The 18,116-nt window shown below is 41.5% G+C and overlaps 1 protein-coding gene across 5 annotated transcripts in view; it reads left to right on the plus strand.

The window, feature by feature from the left end:
* il1rapl1a (interleukin 1 receptor accessory protein-like 1a) overlaps window positions 1-18,116 on the plus strand; it is a 186,723-nt gene that overhangs the window by 153,797 nt on the left and 14,810 nt on the right. For all 5 annotated transcript variants that reach the window (XM_022197315.2, XM_022197316.2, XM_022197317.2 and 2 more), the window contains exon 7: window positions 16,102-16,234. In XM_022197315.2, the coding sequence (XP_022053007.1) occupies window positions 16,102-16,234 (133 nt within the window). The remainder of the gene's footprint in view (window positions 1-16,101; window positions 16,235-18,116) is intronic.

Genomic DNA, 18,116 nt, shown 5'->3' on the forward strand with positions numbered 1-18,116 from the left:
GGAATCTGCCGGACATGGTCTTGGTAGATCTGGAAGAGGAGGATGAGATGTGGGGGAGGGAACGAAAAATCAGAAATTGAAACAAAGAGCGAGAGAAGGAGGGAAGTGTGAGGAAAAACAGATAAAAAAGGGGAGACAGGGAGGAGAGCTAGTGAGTCCCATGTGGCTGTAGAGGCATCAGCTGAAGTGGTGCGCTGAGATTTGAGGGGTCAGCTTCCAAAAAACCAGAGGGCGAGCATGAGGACGGAGTGCAAGAGGCGCGATAAGAGGCCGAGGTGTGGAGGGTGAAGAGGGGTGGGAACCCCTTTGTGTTTGAGAAAGGAGGAGGTCTGGAGGAGGCTCTGTGGGTGTAGGGAAGTTCAGAAAAAAGGAAGGCAGGTAATGGAGGAAAAAAATAGGTCAGTGGGGGTTTGGGCGATGCTTAGAAGATAAGTCGGAGCTTTGGTTGGAGGAAATAGCCACATGAACACCCAGAATAAGGTTAGCTGCAAAGTGGAGGGGCAACATGTCTGGAGGATAACGCTGAGATACGGAGTGTTTTTCTTCTCTCTTAGAAGTGGAGGTATTGGATCTCAATTGCATGAAGAAATGAGATGAAAGAGAAATAGTGCATTAGTGTAGGCCTGAGGTATGTCCTGGAGGTCAGCAAAAAGATCAGAATTTGTGCTTCAAATTATTACATTTAAGTAAAAAAAAAGGGGATATGCCTTGATGCCTTAATTAGAATAATTAATCTTCATGTTTTTAGCTTTACCATGAATGTATTTTGTTCCAAATTTGTTTGAGCGCACCAAATTTCTGCATGAACATTTATTTTTATGTCTCCTGACAGCCATTACACATATAACTGTAACATGGTTATTAAGGGTGGCTGTTAATCATTTTAATATTACCTAATAGCATGTGTGCTTTATTTAAGCCATGTTAACACAGAGACGCTTTAGTCAAGGGATTTATGTCAAGTGAACATGCATGGCGGATCTTCTTCAAACACCTTACCCACGTTCACTTATAAATCTTAGGCTAAGACATCATTTCTGTTACACATATATGTGTGATGGTGTTGGATAGACTTTGAAGGCAGACGCTGATCTTTGAATTGTGCAACCAGACAATAATATTTGCTTAGCTTGGTCACACAGGACAGTAAGTTCATTCAGTTTATTCAAAGGAAATATTTGAGGCACTGACTGTCCACAAACAGTCGTTCTTTTGCAAACCGTTGCTCTTTATTTAACCTCCCCTGATACAGTAGGTTAAATAAAGGCTAATAGTGCAGCGCTGCTAATGTGCTCCACTGGTTTCATGAGTTTTGAACTCTCCTGCTCTCCGTCCCCTCAAAGGTCAGCGCTGTCAAGACCAACTCGCTTTTGGTCAACAGTGTTAGTTTGCGAGTCAAAGTTCACCAGAGTTGGACTCTGCAGGACATTCGTGTGTCCTCCGCCTGCAGCAGTTCAATGGGAATGAACTGGAGTTTTCACAGAATGCTGGCATTTTGGATTAAGATGTACACAATGCTAAGATATTGTGAAAGTGAAAATGAGTAGAATAACAAGAAACGGGTTCGCTAAAGTATAGACTTGCAATATAATTAGTTACACTGAGTCCATAAAGAGACAAAGCACTAGCAGGGAAAAAAAGCTCCAGGAGACGCAGTGATCGATTCTATCATGCACATACGTACAGCAGCCTTTTACCAGTCCCACCAAGGATTTCGTGGGCTTTTTCGACATTGGTGCGTCCCTAAAATGGCAGAATTTGGAGCAGTTTTTCTAAAATATTTGCAGAAACTCTCTCGAGGAAAGTTGACATGTTTAAAGCTGGTTGATTGAATAAACCTTTAGAATCAAAATATTGTCCTGTGGTGAAATTAATAAAACTCCCACCTTCCGGGGAGTTTCCAATCTTATTTCTGTTTCATTTTCAGTGTATCAAACTCATAAAATGTACCTCTTAAATTACCATCACTCTCAAGTCGTTGCAAACAATAGCATTTAATTACAACTTAGATTTCCTTACACTTTTTTCATTGTCCACATATCATATCTGACTTTCTAGCTCCCATTTATGATTCATGCTGTCAGCCTTTCCTTGAGAGGTGACTGACAGGGCACTCAGTCAACAGGAGCGCTGTACGCCGGAGTGTATCCACTTAGGTTCACTTTGTAGCGTCATTTAAATGTTCATCTGTCAATCCTGTGAACTTTCGCGATATTCATGTCAAAAAATAAGTGTCTTTGCAAAGTTCAGACCCAAAACTACTTTCAGAGCAGCCTGGCGAAGGTTTTGCTAGTGTTTCGGAGTCTAACAGGTTCCTAAAATGTTGGAATGCTGCAAAGATTTTAGCTCCATCTCCATTTCCACAGAGCTGTCATCACACTCGATTGAAACCCATTTGCACTTTGCCATACCTCCTTCTGCACCTGCAAAAAGACAAAAAAATGCAGACTCTCCTTAATGCAGCAAGCCGTACGTCCGCAATAGCTGACGAGGTTTTTGTCTTACTTTTCTCTGATAACATTTCAGGCGCTGCAGTCGTGGTTTCCCTCTCCATGCCGCCCGCCACTGGTGAAGGGCTCCTTGTGCTTCATTAGGCTGTGTGCCACTTTAACTGATGCCTCTGCTGCAGCGTTGGCGTCCTTTGTTAGTTTGGTGAATAGGGGCTTTTTCGAGTTGTTTCTACCTCACTGTGTTTTGCTGTTTATATCGGGCTACCCACATTAAAGTTCAGCGCAACGTCGCCGTGGCTGCTGGTGAAGTGATGGGAAACAGCTTTCACCAGCTGAGCCCAAACACTTATTTACTCATGAAAAAAACTTTCTTTCTATATCTTGTGAAAATAATATGTTTTCTTGGCCTGGTATTTTTCTACAGGGAAGTCTGGCGTTATTATTCTGAAGTTGTACTGTTTTATGAATTACAGATTTGTACATACTGTATTTTCTAGGTTTTCTCACCTTTAAGAAAGCTACTAAAGAACGTTAACTTGTTGATGTGCTTTGCAATAAACTGTCAACAGAAAAACAAATATAGCATCTCACATACCTTAAATGGGTCAATATATAATTATGGTATTTTTGAAGCCCATGGGATATACCTTGCATACATTTTTATTAAAAGTTTAAAAAGGGTAATGTTTTTTTATGCTCATTATGATCATGTCTTTACAAATTCCATCATTACAATCACTTATTAAATTTAAAAAATGACTGGATATCACTAAGATGTCAACAAAATAACCATCTGAATTTAACACCAACCACCTTCTAATGAGCTAAACAATAATAAAATGAGCTGATTCACAAATAGTTTGGATTGTGTTCTTTTTATTAAGGTGAGATAATCATGACAGATATTTTTTGGCAATATGTCAAATATTATATGGAAAATCACAAATTGTGTTTGTGTCAGAGAGATCACCTTCCACTAAGTGCCCCGTTCCAAAAACACCTCTCCAGGAAGTGTGTTAATTCCAGATCACATGACCTGCTCCACATGATGTCATTTCCTCCTGAAGAAAAGACTGGAAGACTCCAAGGCTTTCTGACTTATTTGATAGACAAAAGTCAACAGGTTTACTACAATGTTTTTAGAAATAACTTTACATTTTACTCAATTGTATGTCTAATATTTAGAAGAATCTTTCTCTAAAATGCCATGTGGTGTTTGGTTATAGGCGGCCATGTTGGTTTTATGCCTGAAAACAGCAAAAATGTCAACTATGATACCTGGCCGCTATGTTACAAAAAGTCCCACAATTATATATTGACCCAAATAATGGATCCAAAAAGGATATCAACAAGGTCTGTCTGCATCTGCACTTCTTGCTTGTAGCTACAGAATGTTCGACTCAGACAATCTGCTGGTGACACAAAGATGACAAAGCTTAACTTTTGTTTCTCTTTGCTGTTAAACCAAATTTTGGGCTTGAAAATGTTCAGTAGTCTGCAGTTCCACCACTTTCTGTGATTTATTCTGTTTTTTCAGTGTCAAAGCTTTAGTTTTCACTTCGTGTCAATGTTCTGTGACTTTTTATTTGTATCCTATTGACCGCACGTGTTGTTCAGGCGCCTTTCCTGTCTCATTAACGCCTCAGCAATGGTTACTAAGCAGGAGTGACTCATCATTCACTTTGCCCGACCAGATTTTCCATCCAATTTGGCATTTATCCCACTGATTCATCAGTCAGAAGCACGCTTGTTTTAACTCTAAACTGTGTTACCTACTGTGTTGCAGATGCTTTGCAGCTAGTGCTCACAAAAATGCAGCCTTCAGTTGAGCTGTTGAAGTTATACTGGTGTCGAATCCATACATTTTACTGAAATTTATTACACCTGCCCATCAAGAACTGTTGACTGATCATTTTTCTTCATAGCATATAGCTAAGGATGGACATGCTTCTTCATTTCAGGTTGGATATCTGGTGCAGTGAGGCAGTCGAGGGCCGCACTGTTGACTGAACCAGTGTGTGAACAGGGGTTGGATAAAGTCCACTGGGAGATGTGGGTTAATAGTGACGGTATGTGCTGGTGTGACCCGATCTTGAATCGTGAGCCCTGGTTTTAACTGAGTTAGTCTGGCCTCGGTTGGTATTCCGGTCAGTGGGTCAGCGCCTGCAGCAGAGCCTCTCTTGGGTTGTTCGTTAAAGTGATGTTCCTCGTCAAGAGTTCAAATCACACCGTTTAATTGGCCTCCAGCCCCCTGGACAGCAGCCAATTACAGATCTTTCTATATTTTGCTGTGCACGTCTGCTCTTGTATTTTTGCTGCAATGTTCTTAATATATTTTATTTGTTTCTTGCTCCTCCCATTTCTTTACACTATCATTTTCACAATAGCTTCCATTAAGATTCTCTCTCTCTCTCTCTCTCTCTCTCTCTCTCTCTCTCTCTCTCTCTCTCTCTCTCTCTCTCTCTCTCTCTCTCTCTCTCTCTCTCTCTCTCTCTCTCTCTCTCTCTCTCTCTCTCTCTCTCTCTCTCTCTCTCTCTCTCTCTCTCTCTCTCTCTCTCTCTCTCTCTCTCTCTCTCTCTCTCTCTCTCTCTCTCTCTCTCTCTCTCTCTCTCTCTCTCTCTCTCTCTCTCTCTCTCTCTCTCTCTCTCTCTCTCTCTCTCTCTCTCTCTCTCTCTCTCTCTATATATATATATATATATATATATATATATATATATATATACACCGCTTTATCCTCACTGGGGTCATGGGGGGTGCTGGAGTCAATCCCAGCTGACTCGGGTGAAGGCAGGGGACACCCTGGACAGGTCACCAGTCTGTCACAGGGCTACATATACAGACACACAATCACACTCACATTTACACCTACGGGCAATTTAGAGTAATCAATTAACTTCAGCATATTTTTGGACTGTGGGAGGAAGCCGGAGTACCCGGAGAAAACCCACGCATGCACAGGGAGAACATGCAAACTCCATGCAGAAAGATCCCAGACCCAGGCCGGGATTTGAACCAGGAATCTTCTTGCTGCAAGGCGAAAGTGCTAACCACTACTCCACTGTGCACCCCAAGATTCATTCTACTTATTGAAATATTTTCTTGGTCAGTGGCAAATCTTTTCAGATGGCAAAGTGCCCCAGCTTTCCAAAAATGCCCTGAAGGCAGTTTTTAGAAGCGTGACACTTAGTGTCATTGAAAAAAAATTACATAGTCTTTGGTCTCATTTTGTCCATAAAAGGAGATTTGACATGAACCCAGAGTAGTGGGAGAAGAGATCCCAAACCCCTCTGGTGTTAAAATGAAGGAAATATGAAAGAAAAGGGGGCCTTTAGTGATGATAAGACATGAGCGACAAAGGCACTTTGTGTGAAGCAGTATTTCCTAAAAGTCTAAATTATAGCATACGAGTGTAGACAGAGTTAAGAGTTCGCAGCAGGGAGAAGCAGAGTGTTTGGTGGAGTTTTATTCCCACGGTGCACAGTGTCAGACTGGCAGGATGTAGACGGGGTTGATTTGGAGGAAGAGGTGGGGAGCTTGTTGCCACGTTGATCCCTCATTCGGTATTAAATTGCTAGAAAGATAAAGAAACGTTTATTAAGTTCGCCATCACATAATCGCATAATCCCCCGCAGAGCTTCTCATGGTATAATGGGCCTCTGTCTTCCACTGGCTCGGACAGAGCACCTATTATGTCATCAAAAAGGGACGATTAACAGACGAAAGGGGAGATGAAAGCGAGGGGACCAACTACCTGTTCGCAAAGGCCGTAATTTTTTACCGGTAATTAAAGGCTTACATTTCCCTGACGGATCATCAGGGGCCACAGAACAAACGAGGAAAAGAAGCAACAGAGAGGAAAAGAAGCAGGATTCTCCTCTGTTAAAAGCTCTCAGGCTTGTAATGGTAATTAAGGGCTGGTCTCTCGAGAGGGGACGATATTAGAACTGAAGAGAAGCTGAGGTGGTGGAGAGGGGGGTGGGCCCAACTCTTTTATGTTCTCATTGCCCCTGCTCATTCCTCCACTTATTCTGCCCAAATCCACTCTTTCGCTGCACTTTTCGCCCCTCAAAAATCCCCACCACCACCTGCACTTCTCCGCAATGCAGAGCAAAAAGTAATCAGTTCAGCCTATCGTCATTGTTCCACATCAGCTCACCTCTATGCCATGAACAAAAAAGCCACGTCTTTGCATACAGTAGGGCTTCTGTGCAGATACAGGAGCTCTAACACCCGCTCGGTGGAAGAAGATGTGACAGATTTTTGTTTTGGCCTTCCTCCAAACGGACCCAGTGAAGGTCCCAGTGTACCACAGTGTAGGTCTCGACTGTATTTTCCATCCTAACGGAGCCACCAGAGCTGCTGCTGCTGCTAGCCGGCACAGTAGGTGTAGTCATGGTAACCTGCAGGCGGCTAAAGAAAAGAAATGTTGACAGACAGATTTGGACGTTCCTCAGCTCAGTGCCCCACTCCTGATACAACCAGGAAACAGTGAACACACCTGCACCATGATGGTTCTCTGAGATGCCTTTTCCTGCTCTGAGAGATGGACAAGAAGCGGCATCAGATATTTTTAGCGGAGGGAATTGGAATGAGAAATTCAAGGAGTCTCCGGGGGATATCAGCGATGCTGACTAGCTGTCGTTCTCCATCTTCTCTCGGTGCTTCGTTTTCATCGCCTCCTCCCTGCTCTCCTCTCTTCCTTTGCCCTTGACTCGAACATGTGTAAATTTTGAAAGAGCGCTGCGATATGATTGTGGGGTGAATCTGAGGCTGCGTGTCATTTATATAAGACGCCACAAAAATGTATGTATTATCATAAGCATGCATACATGAGGGAGTTTCTTCGCTGCCGCCTTGCATCCATTTTTAACTGCACAGATGGATGCAGCTCCGTTTGCAACATGTGCACACAGACACAAACAAACACACAGATGCATCGCTTTAATGTATTGATAGCAATTTCAAGCATATCACAAAGCACCCGCGGTTTGAAATATGTCATAATTTTGTTGTCCAAAGCCACAAGTGCCTGCGTGTTGCTTGTCTTGTTCACTCTCTCATCCGTGTGCGGAAAAAGGATTACACAGCACCATGTGCACTTTTTCATGCTTGTTTCACACCTTGTGGGGGAAGAATCATGACTGACAGGACTTGTATCAGATTCTCCTGCAGCGTTATCCACAGAAAATCTTCACAAACACATTCGCTCTCTCTCTTCTGCTCACTTGCGCTCATAAATGCATATATACAGTATGCACTCAGCAGCACTGTATGTATGCCAGGGCCATTTTGTTGACATTTGTGTCAAAAAGTAGGCTGTAGGATGTCATTGTTTCACATAAAATCATCAAAGAATAATCATCTTTAACTTCCTATGAACGGACCGAGTAGAAAAATAGTACTGTCATCCTAAGTGGCAAGGTGCGACAAAAACACTGCATGTTATCATGATTTTGCACATTTTGTAACTCTTTTTACCTGTATTTATTTTAACAATTCATTGTTATTTTAGAGATTTTCAATTTTGCTTAATTACAGATAACACCCTGTAAAATGAAAAAAAAAAAACATTAAACCATCAATTTGCAGTCATTAAATGAAAACTTATGTATGTTGAGATTTTCTTTTTTTTTTTTTACAGATTCTGCCTGTTTTGCTAAATTGCTGATCAGCTCTAGTAAAACCACAGGAAAAGTCATATTGAATTGACATGTTGACTGTGGGAAGAAAAAAAGAGCCGAAGCTGTGTCAAAATGAAATTCTATTTTACAAATGGCATTATGAATCATTTTTAACAGTGTATGACCATTAAATTACACTGTTTTACTGTTTATAAATATCATTATTTATAGATACACAGAAATATCTTTTTTCCAGCACTTGCTGCAAGATTTTCACCATTTTTTTTAAAGATTTTTTTTTCAGTCTTACACAGGAGCCACACTGGGCTCTTCTTGAGGTCATTCTCGGTTTTTGTGCAAACAATATGGCAAACAGCTAATCCGAATTTACTGGTTTTGAATGATTAATAGGGAGCTTTTAAGTGACTATTGTAGTGAGGCTCTATTCAGGTCGGTTGGGTTTGTTGTTCTATTCAAAAGTTGCCAAGTACAACTCAATTGCAATCACAAACTAGAAGTGCTCTTGGAGAAGACAAACCTCTGCCAAGGCCACTGACCTCTCTCACAATTTAAAAGAAAATGATCCACATTTGCACCAAAGTTGAATGAGTTCTTTCCTTGTCTGTGTGCCAGCTCTCAACCAAGTTTTCAGGTGGGTAGTTTTTGCTTGATCCAATCTGTCAGCAGAAAGAAATGCACCAAAAAAAAAGGAGGCCTGTTGTGATTTCCTCCCGTGGATCTTTGGCTTTCACTGTGCAGACTGATGGACAGTGTGTTGAGAGTTTGTAGGAATCTGTTTTCACATTTGTCTGCTCCACTGTAAGTTGGAGACATGCACATATGGACCAATATTTGTGGCATCTCAACCAATTTGGAAGCCAGCGATCATGGCCCAAAATCCAGTGAAAGTGAAAACTTGAGTGCGCAGGTTGTAAAGCAAACTTGAATGGAGTCAGTTTAATCCAACTAGTTGTTTGAAAACTAAATGTTTTTAAGATTTACTTCATCAATTTCAAAGAGACTGAACAGATGTGTTTCTAAGCCTCTTTTGTAGTCTGAGGCTGTTTTTTTGGTGGGGAAAAAAGTGCTCTGGACAAAATCAAGTACAAAGTAGATTATTTGTGTGTCTCACCATGTGTCTGGGTGGGAATCTCCTTCTTGTTGAATGACATCATTGTGCAATCACGAATCCTTTCGAAAATGAAACGTTACTTTTACCAGACACGATGTGAAAAAAATAAAAGAAGGAGCTGATGCACAGTGTTTTTTCTCTCTGAAACATCCTAGTTTTGAATGAGGACACTGAGAAGTGGGAGCAGGCAGAAGTGTTGATAGGAGACTAGTTTTTTAATTATAACATTTTTACTGAGAACGGTTTTAAATTCTCAGATTATTCTGTTTGACTACAGTGACGTGGTTATTTTGCTTTTAGGCTAATCATCATTCCTCGTTGTACAGAACACTGCTGTACGTTTTTGGTGATACACTTCTCAAGTTCTACCAGAAAAACAGCAGCTCAACTTGCTTTCAACTCCCAGCTCATTGTGCCTTCCCTCCTACTTGCAGAGGGCAAGAAAATCAAACAAATGAGCAAAGTGCACTTCAGGGTGAGAAAAACAACATGTGATCGCACTTCTTGTGCCAGACTTCACCATACCTTGAAAACAAAGTACCGGGCAGAGCTGAGGACCAGAGTGTGTTATGAAACATCAAACCCACTCTATGACTTTTTCAAAATGCTCTCCAGATTGTTGCTTATTCTACAAATAAAACATGATGCTGGCTGTCGCACACAAAGAAACATACAATCCAGCTCTGCTGCAGGGAGCCCATCCAGTGTAGAAAGAGACGAGACTGAAAAGAAAGAAATGACATGGCATGCATGTGTGTGTGTTTCTGCTCGTTTATAATCATGTTTGCATGGTTTTATCGTTTTTTTTCCTCCCTTTTTCTGCCTGTCTGTTCATTCATCTGCCCTTCTGTCGGCGTATCTGTCAATCTCGCTGTGCGCTCTGTGCATCTGTGCTGAGTTTGGACAGCATCTGCAGAGTGTTTTCTGTGCAAGGTTTGTTTTCCTCTCCTCTGGCTTGGAAAGTATTCCTCTGTGTGAATCCGAGTGCCAGCTCTGTGAGGCCTAATTATCCCAAATACTTTGAAATCAGCTAAACACGCACTGAGAGTCGATGCAAATCAAATTTATGACCCTGCGTAGCGCACATCATTTTATAGCCTTTCAAAGTCCGATCAGCATTTCTGCTCCCTCTTACTCAGTCATTTACTAACTCCTTCATTTATTCATCCATTTATGTATTCATTTAACTCACCACAGTAAAGGAAGGCCTGACCCACATAAGGACTCGGCTTGTTTTTCCACTCGCTGTCATCGCTGGATGTGTCTTCTAATAGAGGGCTTCTTTTTGTGATTCCTTTGAAAGGCATAATGTGCTTTTCTATTTATAGCCTGGATTGTCATGAAAATGCTAATTGCATGTACAGTAAGTGCATTCATTAAGCAACAGTTGCTTTAGATGTAAGCTCCAGCCAGATGAATGTAATGTGGTATAATGGGCATTTGCATTGTTAGCGGCCAGTAAAAACTACAACAGCTCATCACTCAAAAGTGCTTAATGTCACAATGTACTGACAAAGTAAGATTTAAACCAGAAAAAGACAAGGGTAATACCCGCTGTTAGTTGCTCTAATGGAATGATTTGACATTTGGGGAGTGTGCTTTTCAAATATGAAGCTGCAGCCAGAAACTGGTAAGTTATCAAAAAAAATTGATAGTAAAAACAACAAACTGTGGTTTTCCTGGAGGTTATACGTGAGATTATTTCCTGGCAGGGTGCAGCTACTTCCTGGAGTCTCTGTTAGTTGAACAGAGCTCTTGTTCTCATCTTTACGTAAAATTAAACTAGCTGCTGCTGGCTGTAGCTTCAAATTTAATGTACACACTCCGATATTGCAGCAATCTTTCTCCTCTAATTCTCAGCAAGAAAGCAAATAAGCACATTTTTCAAAATGTCTAATGTCTAGTTTCTGTTTTTTTCAGCATTTGGAGTCTACAGCTCCCATTCTGACAGCACCTGTGTGAGTCATGATGTTACTAAATGCCTAAGAGGTGCACACATTAGTCTTGATATGCAGTTTCATCTTTTCAGGCAGATAGATGAAAGAAACCATCTATGTGAGAATCTATGAGGCACAAAGGTGAGATTAAGAAGGAATGGGTCTGCAGCACTCCACACAACTTGACCTGTCTCCTCCACCACGCACACAGTAATAATTAGGGTCCACGGCTATGCTTGGATCATACAGTCCTCCACCAAATATGCGTCTCTATCTTGAGGTGGACCAGAGCTGTAATCAGTCTGCGTGGAAGTCTCTCCAAAGATGCTGGGCAGAAATAAAAGAAACTGTGAATCTGTAAGTCTCATTTCCATCAGGCGCCGTGACCAACTCTCAGCCGGGGGGAGGATGTCAATCACTCAGATTACATGGATTTGTTCCACACCCACGCACGTGTGAAGGCAGAAACAACACACAAAGACGTGCACACATAAAGAAAACACACACTCACAAAAAAAAAACCTCTTAATCACGCTCATGCTGTACAAGACGCACACTCAGTCAGCGGGGGATATTTTTCACACCTAATCTTGCCAAGTCTTGTAATGGCACATTTATTTGTGAACTTCAATAAACGAAGCAGAGATCTGAATTATTTTGGAGTTTTTACCAAGAAAACGAAACGAACGCATATTAATCCACAAACGGTGAGGTGAGGAGTTATCGAACTTGAAGGAATTCTTTCAAGTCCTGCTCCATCTTTTGCTTTTGTTTGTTTTGTTTGTAAAGAATCAGTTGCATGATTGTCCTGTTTCCACTTCCAGTGTTTCTATTGGAGAACCAAAACATGACAATGTCACAATAGAATTGTAATTCTTCTGTGATCTTCTTTTTTTCTAATGAGTTTAATATTTTATTAGCAGTGACTTGCTTGGAAAATGCACTTTTTCATTCAAGCAGAATCCATCATTTCAGGCACTCACCCTACCTTTAAACAACACAACTGATGGTCTCAAACACATAAAGAAGGCAGGTAGTTCTACAAACTGACTCTTGACAAGGCACATCTGTTAATTCAAACGCTTTCCAGGAGACGACCTCGTGAAGCTGACTGAGAGAAACTGTCATCAAAGCAAAAGGGGGCTACTTTGAAGAATCTTAAACATTAGACATATTCTGATTTGTTTTACTCTTTTTTTTGTTAACCACAAAATTTCAAATGTTTTCTTTCATAGTTTTGATGTAGTCAGTGTTAATTTGCAATATAGAAAATGATTACAATAAATCTAAACCATTCAATGAGAAGTTGTCAAAACCTTCAACTGGAACTGTAGATATAGATACAGATTTACAGCTTACACACATGTATGGATGGACTGTATGTATAGAAAACTGACAAAGTTGCAGCTTTATGTGTTCACAGTTTTTAGCTTTTCCTTTGTTGGTCTTAAAGCGCGAGCTGACTTTCTCTGGGCTAATTTATAAACTTGGCTTCAGAAAATCTAGGGAATGGATATTTTTCACTCTTTTCGTATTTTCAGTTCGAACAACTAGTTGATTTTGTTCTCTAAACTCTTCTCTCGACAACCCAAGGTCATAATATAACTCTTCTGAGTTTTCCTCTCCTCCTGTTCTCCTCTTGAAATGGCCCGAGAAGCTTTAAATTGCCCAGGATTCAGACATGTATGTGTTTCTTTTGTTTTGAAGCCACACAATCGAGCACACACAGCTCTCTTCCACACATGCACACAAGTGCTTCATTTAAAAATCAGCACCGTCCCAGTAATAATTCACCTTCAAGATCAGTTACAGTCAACACAGACACTGTTCTTGTTAGTTACCAAGGGTTACGAACCGCTCTGAGACTATTAATAGATCATAATAATGACACTGCTGAGGGGTTTGACAGCAGAAGAGAACAGAGAGATTTAAAAAGCTGCTCCTCCTTCGTTGTGGCTCGACAGTGTGCGAATTATTCACATTGTTGTTCCAGTTCCTGGTTAATAGTCTTCCTACCATCTGCTTAAAGTTCAGCTGGCTCGACATCGTAGTAGTTTGTTAGTGGTATTATGACGGAGTCATGCCAGGCTCATGTAAGACTGCTTCTCTTTGCCTGGCTAATATTTGCACATCTTTTTAGACTGTCTTGCAAACACAGTCATCCAATTGTTTCTCATCCTGCCAATTTAAACTGCAGCTGCAGTTTGTGTATTTAACACCAGGACAGAACAAGTGTTATCTCAAGTAACTTAGGTGTTATTTCAGCTGCACTGGAATAGGGAAATAAAGGAAAGGCAGGAGAAGGTACGCTTAATGCCGGTAGAGGTCTTAATAGAGTCTTCTTTGGCAGCATTTTGTCCTCATGATTAAATCCAGTACTATTCTAAAAGATTAATCAGATATTCTGAATGGCACAAATGAGGTTCAGCTTGTGAATCATCAGTGTAACAATGTCTTATTTTTAAAATTTAAGAAATATTATGAATTACTTTAAGACTGACAGTTGATTCTTCTTCAGTCTTCATTCGGAAACTCTTAGTCTCTACTTTTTAATCAGCAAGGATGAGAAGAACTCCATCTATCCCATAATAATCACGTGATTTGATCAAGAGAATACGTTACAGTCAAAATCAGCATCAATCAAGACACCTCTTCACTTTAAAGTGTATGAGAGAAATAGAAGGAGACACTCTTTTACCAGGAGCCAATCTGGAATAAAAGCTTTCTTTTTGTTGAATGCGGTGAATGTGTAGTTTATCATCCTGGAACACAATGTCCAGCTCTAAGAGTCTGTCTGTGAATGTGATGATGATGATGATGCTGCAGGTGCAACACCACCCACTGGTAGGAAGAAGTAAAAAAGGTGGCTGTGAGAGGGGGAGTGCTGCATTTGGATTAGAATGAGACAGCAGGAGGCCTTCAACAGTTTCCTGTGATTCCCAGGCAGCTCAGTGGAGACTTCCTCTCCAGGCAGCGGCTGCTGGCAGCATGATATTCCTCGTTCACAGTTGATCTAAGGGATAAACTAACAGCATGGGGCAGATTTATAAACACAGCAAAATGTGAATGCATCATCTACAGAGATACGCAGTAGCACAATATGTATTTCTGCCATATGCTCATGATAAAAATCATTTAATCTGACTGTATAGGAAAGTACCGCTGCACTAAAACCTGTGTGTGTCTGTAATCACACACAGGAGGCTCCTATTTTGTAGGTACAGCGTGTAGCCTTTGTAGGGCCCGGCTGTGCACAAATACCAAGCTGAGAGTGGCTGTTGAACTTTGGAAATGTCAGCCACTGCTCCTCACAGACAGCACTATCAGTTCATTCCTGGGTGTCCTCCCAGCCTCCTTCCCCGCACGCCTTAAAACTTTCCTTGTGCCGAGAGTGACCTTCTGAAATCTTTTGAAGCTGTGTCTCGGTTGTGGACAGGAGGAGCACAGAGGATACAGGCCCTTAGTTCAAACACAAACAGTCTTTTAAAAATAACCCTGCCAGTGTGGTTTTGAAGACATGCGACCGGTGGCGCAGTCGGGGCATCTGAGAGAAAGGTGTGGAGTTGTCAGTGGTGTGCAGAGGGTTCAGAGATCATTACAGTGAGAGAACAAATAAAATGGACACCTCTGTGTAATGTAACGCAGCAGAACAGTGCCCAAATAAATCTGAAAACATTCCCAATAACCGGTGTTTCCCTACATGGAGCTGTCCGTGGTGCTGGAATATGCTAATCAGAATAAACAAATGCACAGTTTCCTTTGCACTCTGCTAATAAATTCTTCTGTAAAACAGGGGAAAGCATCTCCTTCACATCCTTCCCCTTCATGCCTTTCTCCCAATACTTCTGTAAATGTAACACCTTGAAGCGATTCGCAGCACCGGTCCTCACGTGGGGAGTGTGCCATGCGGCTTACGCTATGTGCTGCACGACAAGCCTTCCCTCGTCTGTGTGTTGTTTACATGTTGCTGTGTGGTTCGCTGAGAGGCAGCAGCATGTGATTACTACACCCAGGGCATTTTCAGAAAACCACTTCAGTGGGATGCAAAAATAAACGTGTACAGTATATGCCAACGATGCTCGAGCTTAACTTTGAAGCATGCACAGTTCACGGGTGGTAATGAAGCAGTTTCATCAGTTTTTATTTCTAATTTATCAAAGAGTTTGTGTCTTTTGTGTCTTTCTCAACTGAACTAATACCAATGGATTCTAAAAGTAAGTTGTTGTTTTATTTTAATTGGGACTAAAGTATCACTTTTTTCTTGGCCTCTCAGTTGAACCAAAGAGATAATCCGTCCATTCACAGAACAAAGACCCCACCGACTCCCCAGTGACAATTACTGCTTCTTCCACATATCAACTCTCAGCAAACTGCAGTTGTTGACTCCTGACCTTCCTTCATACCCAGCAGCAGCTCTAAATAAAATAATGTTATTGCCTGTCTTTTCTCACTTCCTTTTGCCATATTTTCTCTCACGGACATGGTCTCGAGGGGGATTTTAGGAAGCTCTTGAGTGCCCTCATGTGTTCGTTACTATTTAGTCGCTCTCAGAGTACAGTATGGTGTGTGTTAGTGTGTGTGTGTGTGTACTGTTGACCAAATTAGCAAATCAACACATTTGTCCAACATGTTCAGATTTACATTGTGTGAAAGGAAAGACTGTCTGCTTTCATCAAAGCTGTGCATTCCCCCGAGGTCAGGCAGATGTTAAACTTATGTTATTTCGTGCAACCCAGCTTGGCATGAATGTGTGAATGTATAAATGTAGGCAACTGTGCATGTGTTTGAGGAACAAAATATGAAGAATTGGCCAAGCTAGTCATGAACAAAACAACATGAAGTGTTTGACTTTGAGGTCGCTTGTTTTATTCAACAGCATTTTTGAGCCGTGCACATGAAATGCTTTAACAAGACAAGCAGGACAATCAAACATGACCTCGTGTCACCTCCTGTCTTTGCAGGAAGCGCTTTGAACCTCACTTGCCGGGCGTTCTTTGGCTACAGCGGTGAAGTCAGCCCGCTGATCTACTGGATGAAGGGGGAGAAGTTCATAGAGGACCTGGATGAAGAGCGAGTCCAGGAGAGCGACATCAAGTAAGAAACATGCGAGGCTGGAGTTGAAGTCATTTCACTGGACTTGGCAGTAATGAGGAATTAATAGCAGATGTGGATAAATTTGCCGCAAAATATTAAAGGACGATACCAATGGTATTGCACGTTTTAGCCCATTAACTCCAAATTGCATACGCTAAACCAACCATTTTCCAAGAGATTTATTCCCCGCCTTCCGAGCAGCTGCCGTGTCCCATTTATTTTGCTATGGTATGAACATCATGCAGAGATCTGTTATTATTCACTCATTCTGACACCTTCATTTTTTGATTTAACTTATATTATTGTCCTGTGGAACCGGGACAACATCACATCACTGTGCATATGATTTAGGCACTTAAAGGGGAGGGATGCTTTGAGAAATGGTGCCATTATTGTCGTGCAATGAGCTTCAGATGAAGTGGAACAAACAGAAAAAAACTAATTAAATCAATATGTGGTGTCATAACTGTCATGGCTGAGTGTTGTTCTGTTGCCTGCTTTTCATTTTCAGTCTCAACGACACTTAAATGACAACATGTTTCCAAGAAAATAAGTAAAAGCAATTTATTCTGTTAATTGCGTGTACAGACAAGTGAGAGATTAAAGGGAACAAACTGAACTCTTGACCCCTACTGGCTCTGTTTAGCTGTGAAGGAAAGGTCACCGCACCAGTGATGAAGCATTTCTATCCTGTTTGAGGTGCGTATTTACGGGGTCACAAGGGCTCGATGAGTATGAAAATGATGTGAATCATATATTATGACCTTCACAATCATCATATCTCAAATCAGTTAAACGGCGATGGGAGATTTTGAACTGACTTGCTCGGCTAAAGCTCTCCATCACCGTCATCAAAACGCCAGATGAGGGAACATCTTGTCGAAGAATGATGCTCCATCCCCCCGGCAGAGCGCCAAAGCCTGAGAGAGTCAGAGGCAGACGGTGACACAATACCTTCCTAAGACGCCACTTCATGTTGGCTTTTTCCCTAATTTATCACTAATCTTTGTCTGTCTTGCTCTTTCTGAGGTTTCATCCATTTTTCCTTAACCAGGTGATTGGAGCATTTATTCCTCATCAAAATCAAAGGTCTGAGGACTGAAAATGTTAAATGTTTTTAATGTGTTATTTGTGAGCTAAAATTGACTTCATGTGCCAAAAGCACAGAAATAATTGTTTATAGAAGATGTAACGGAAAAAAAACACCCCTTGCCGTGTAACATGCAGTCATAAATTCTCAGTGTTTTAGTTTTTCCCAGGAAGAAGATTAATTTGGGCTTTTAATTAGGAGCCTGTGCAAGATTTTGTGAAAAATTGCATGACTTTTGTGCAGCTTTACAAAGGTGGTAGGTGTCTCATTTGGAACGTGAATTTCTTTTTGTGCCAAGCACCTCTTTTTCTGTTTATCTCCAGTGTGATAGGATGCATGTTTGTTGGTTTAAACTCACCACCGCACAGTTTGACAATAAAGCAAGTCTATGTCCTTGCAAGTCCATCTCTAAAATCCACGCTGAACACATTTTTAAAAAGCTATTTGAGCTCTATTCCCTCTCGTACGGTGTCGTTTTAGTGAAACTGCTGTAAAGTTTCCCCCAACAAGCCTCGCTTTCAGGGGCTTTTAGACATTTAAAACATGTCTCTTCCCTCCTAGTGGTGTTACACATTTAAACAAGTCCATTCGCCGGTCCGTGTGCATGTTTCCCATTAGGGCTGTTTGGAGAGGCTGCAGCTCTGGGGAGACAGCCCTGTCAGATGCATAACAACTGCCATTTTTCACACTGCCGCCACTATCGCTATCTCCCTCGCTGCACCCACCTATAGCGGCATGCAGATGGGCCACGGGGGAGGTTTGGAGGGGGGGAGAGGAAAGAGAGAGAGCGGG

This window comes from Acanthochromis polyacanthus, chromosome 14 (genome assembly GCF_021347895.1).
Source record: "Acanthochromis polyacanthus isolate Apoly-LR-REF ecotype Palm Island chromosome 14, KAUST_Apoly_ChrSc, whole genome shotgun sequence".
Classification (NCBI taxonomy): domain Eukaryota; kingdom Metazoa; phylum Chordata; class Actinopteri; family Pomacentridae; genus Acanthochromis; species Acanthochromis polyacanthus.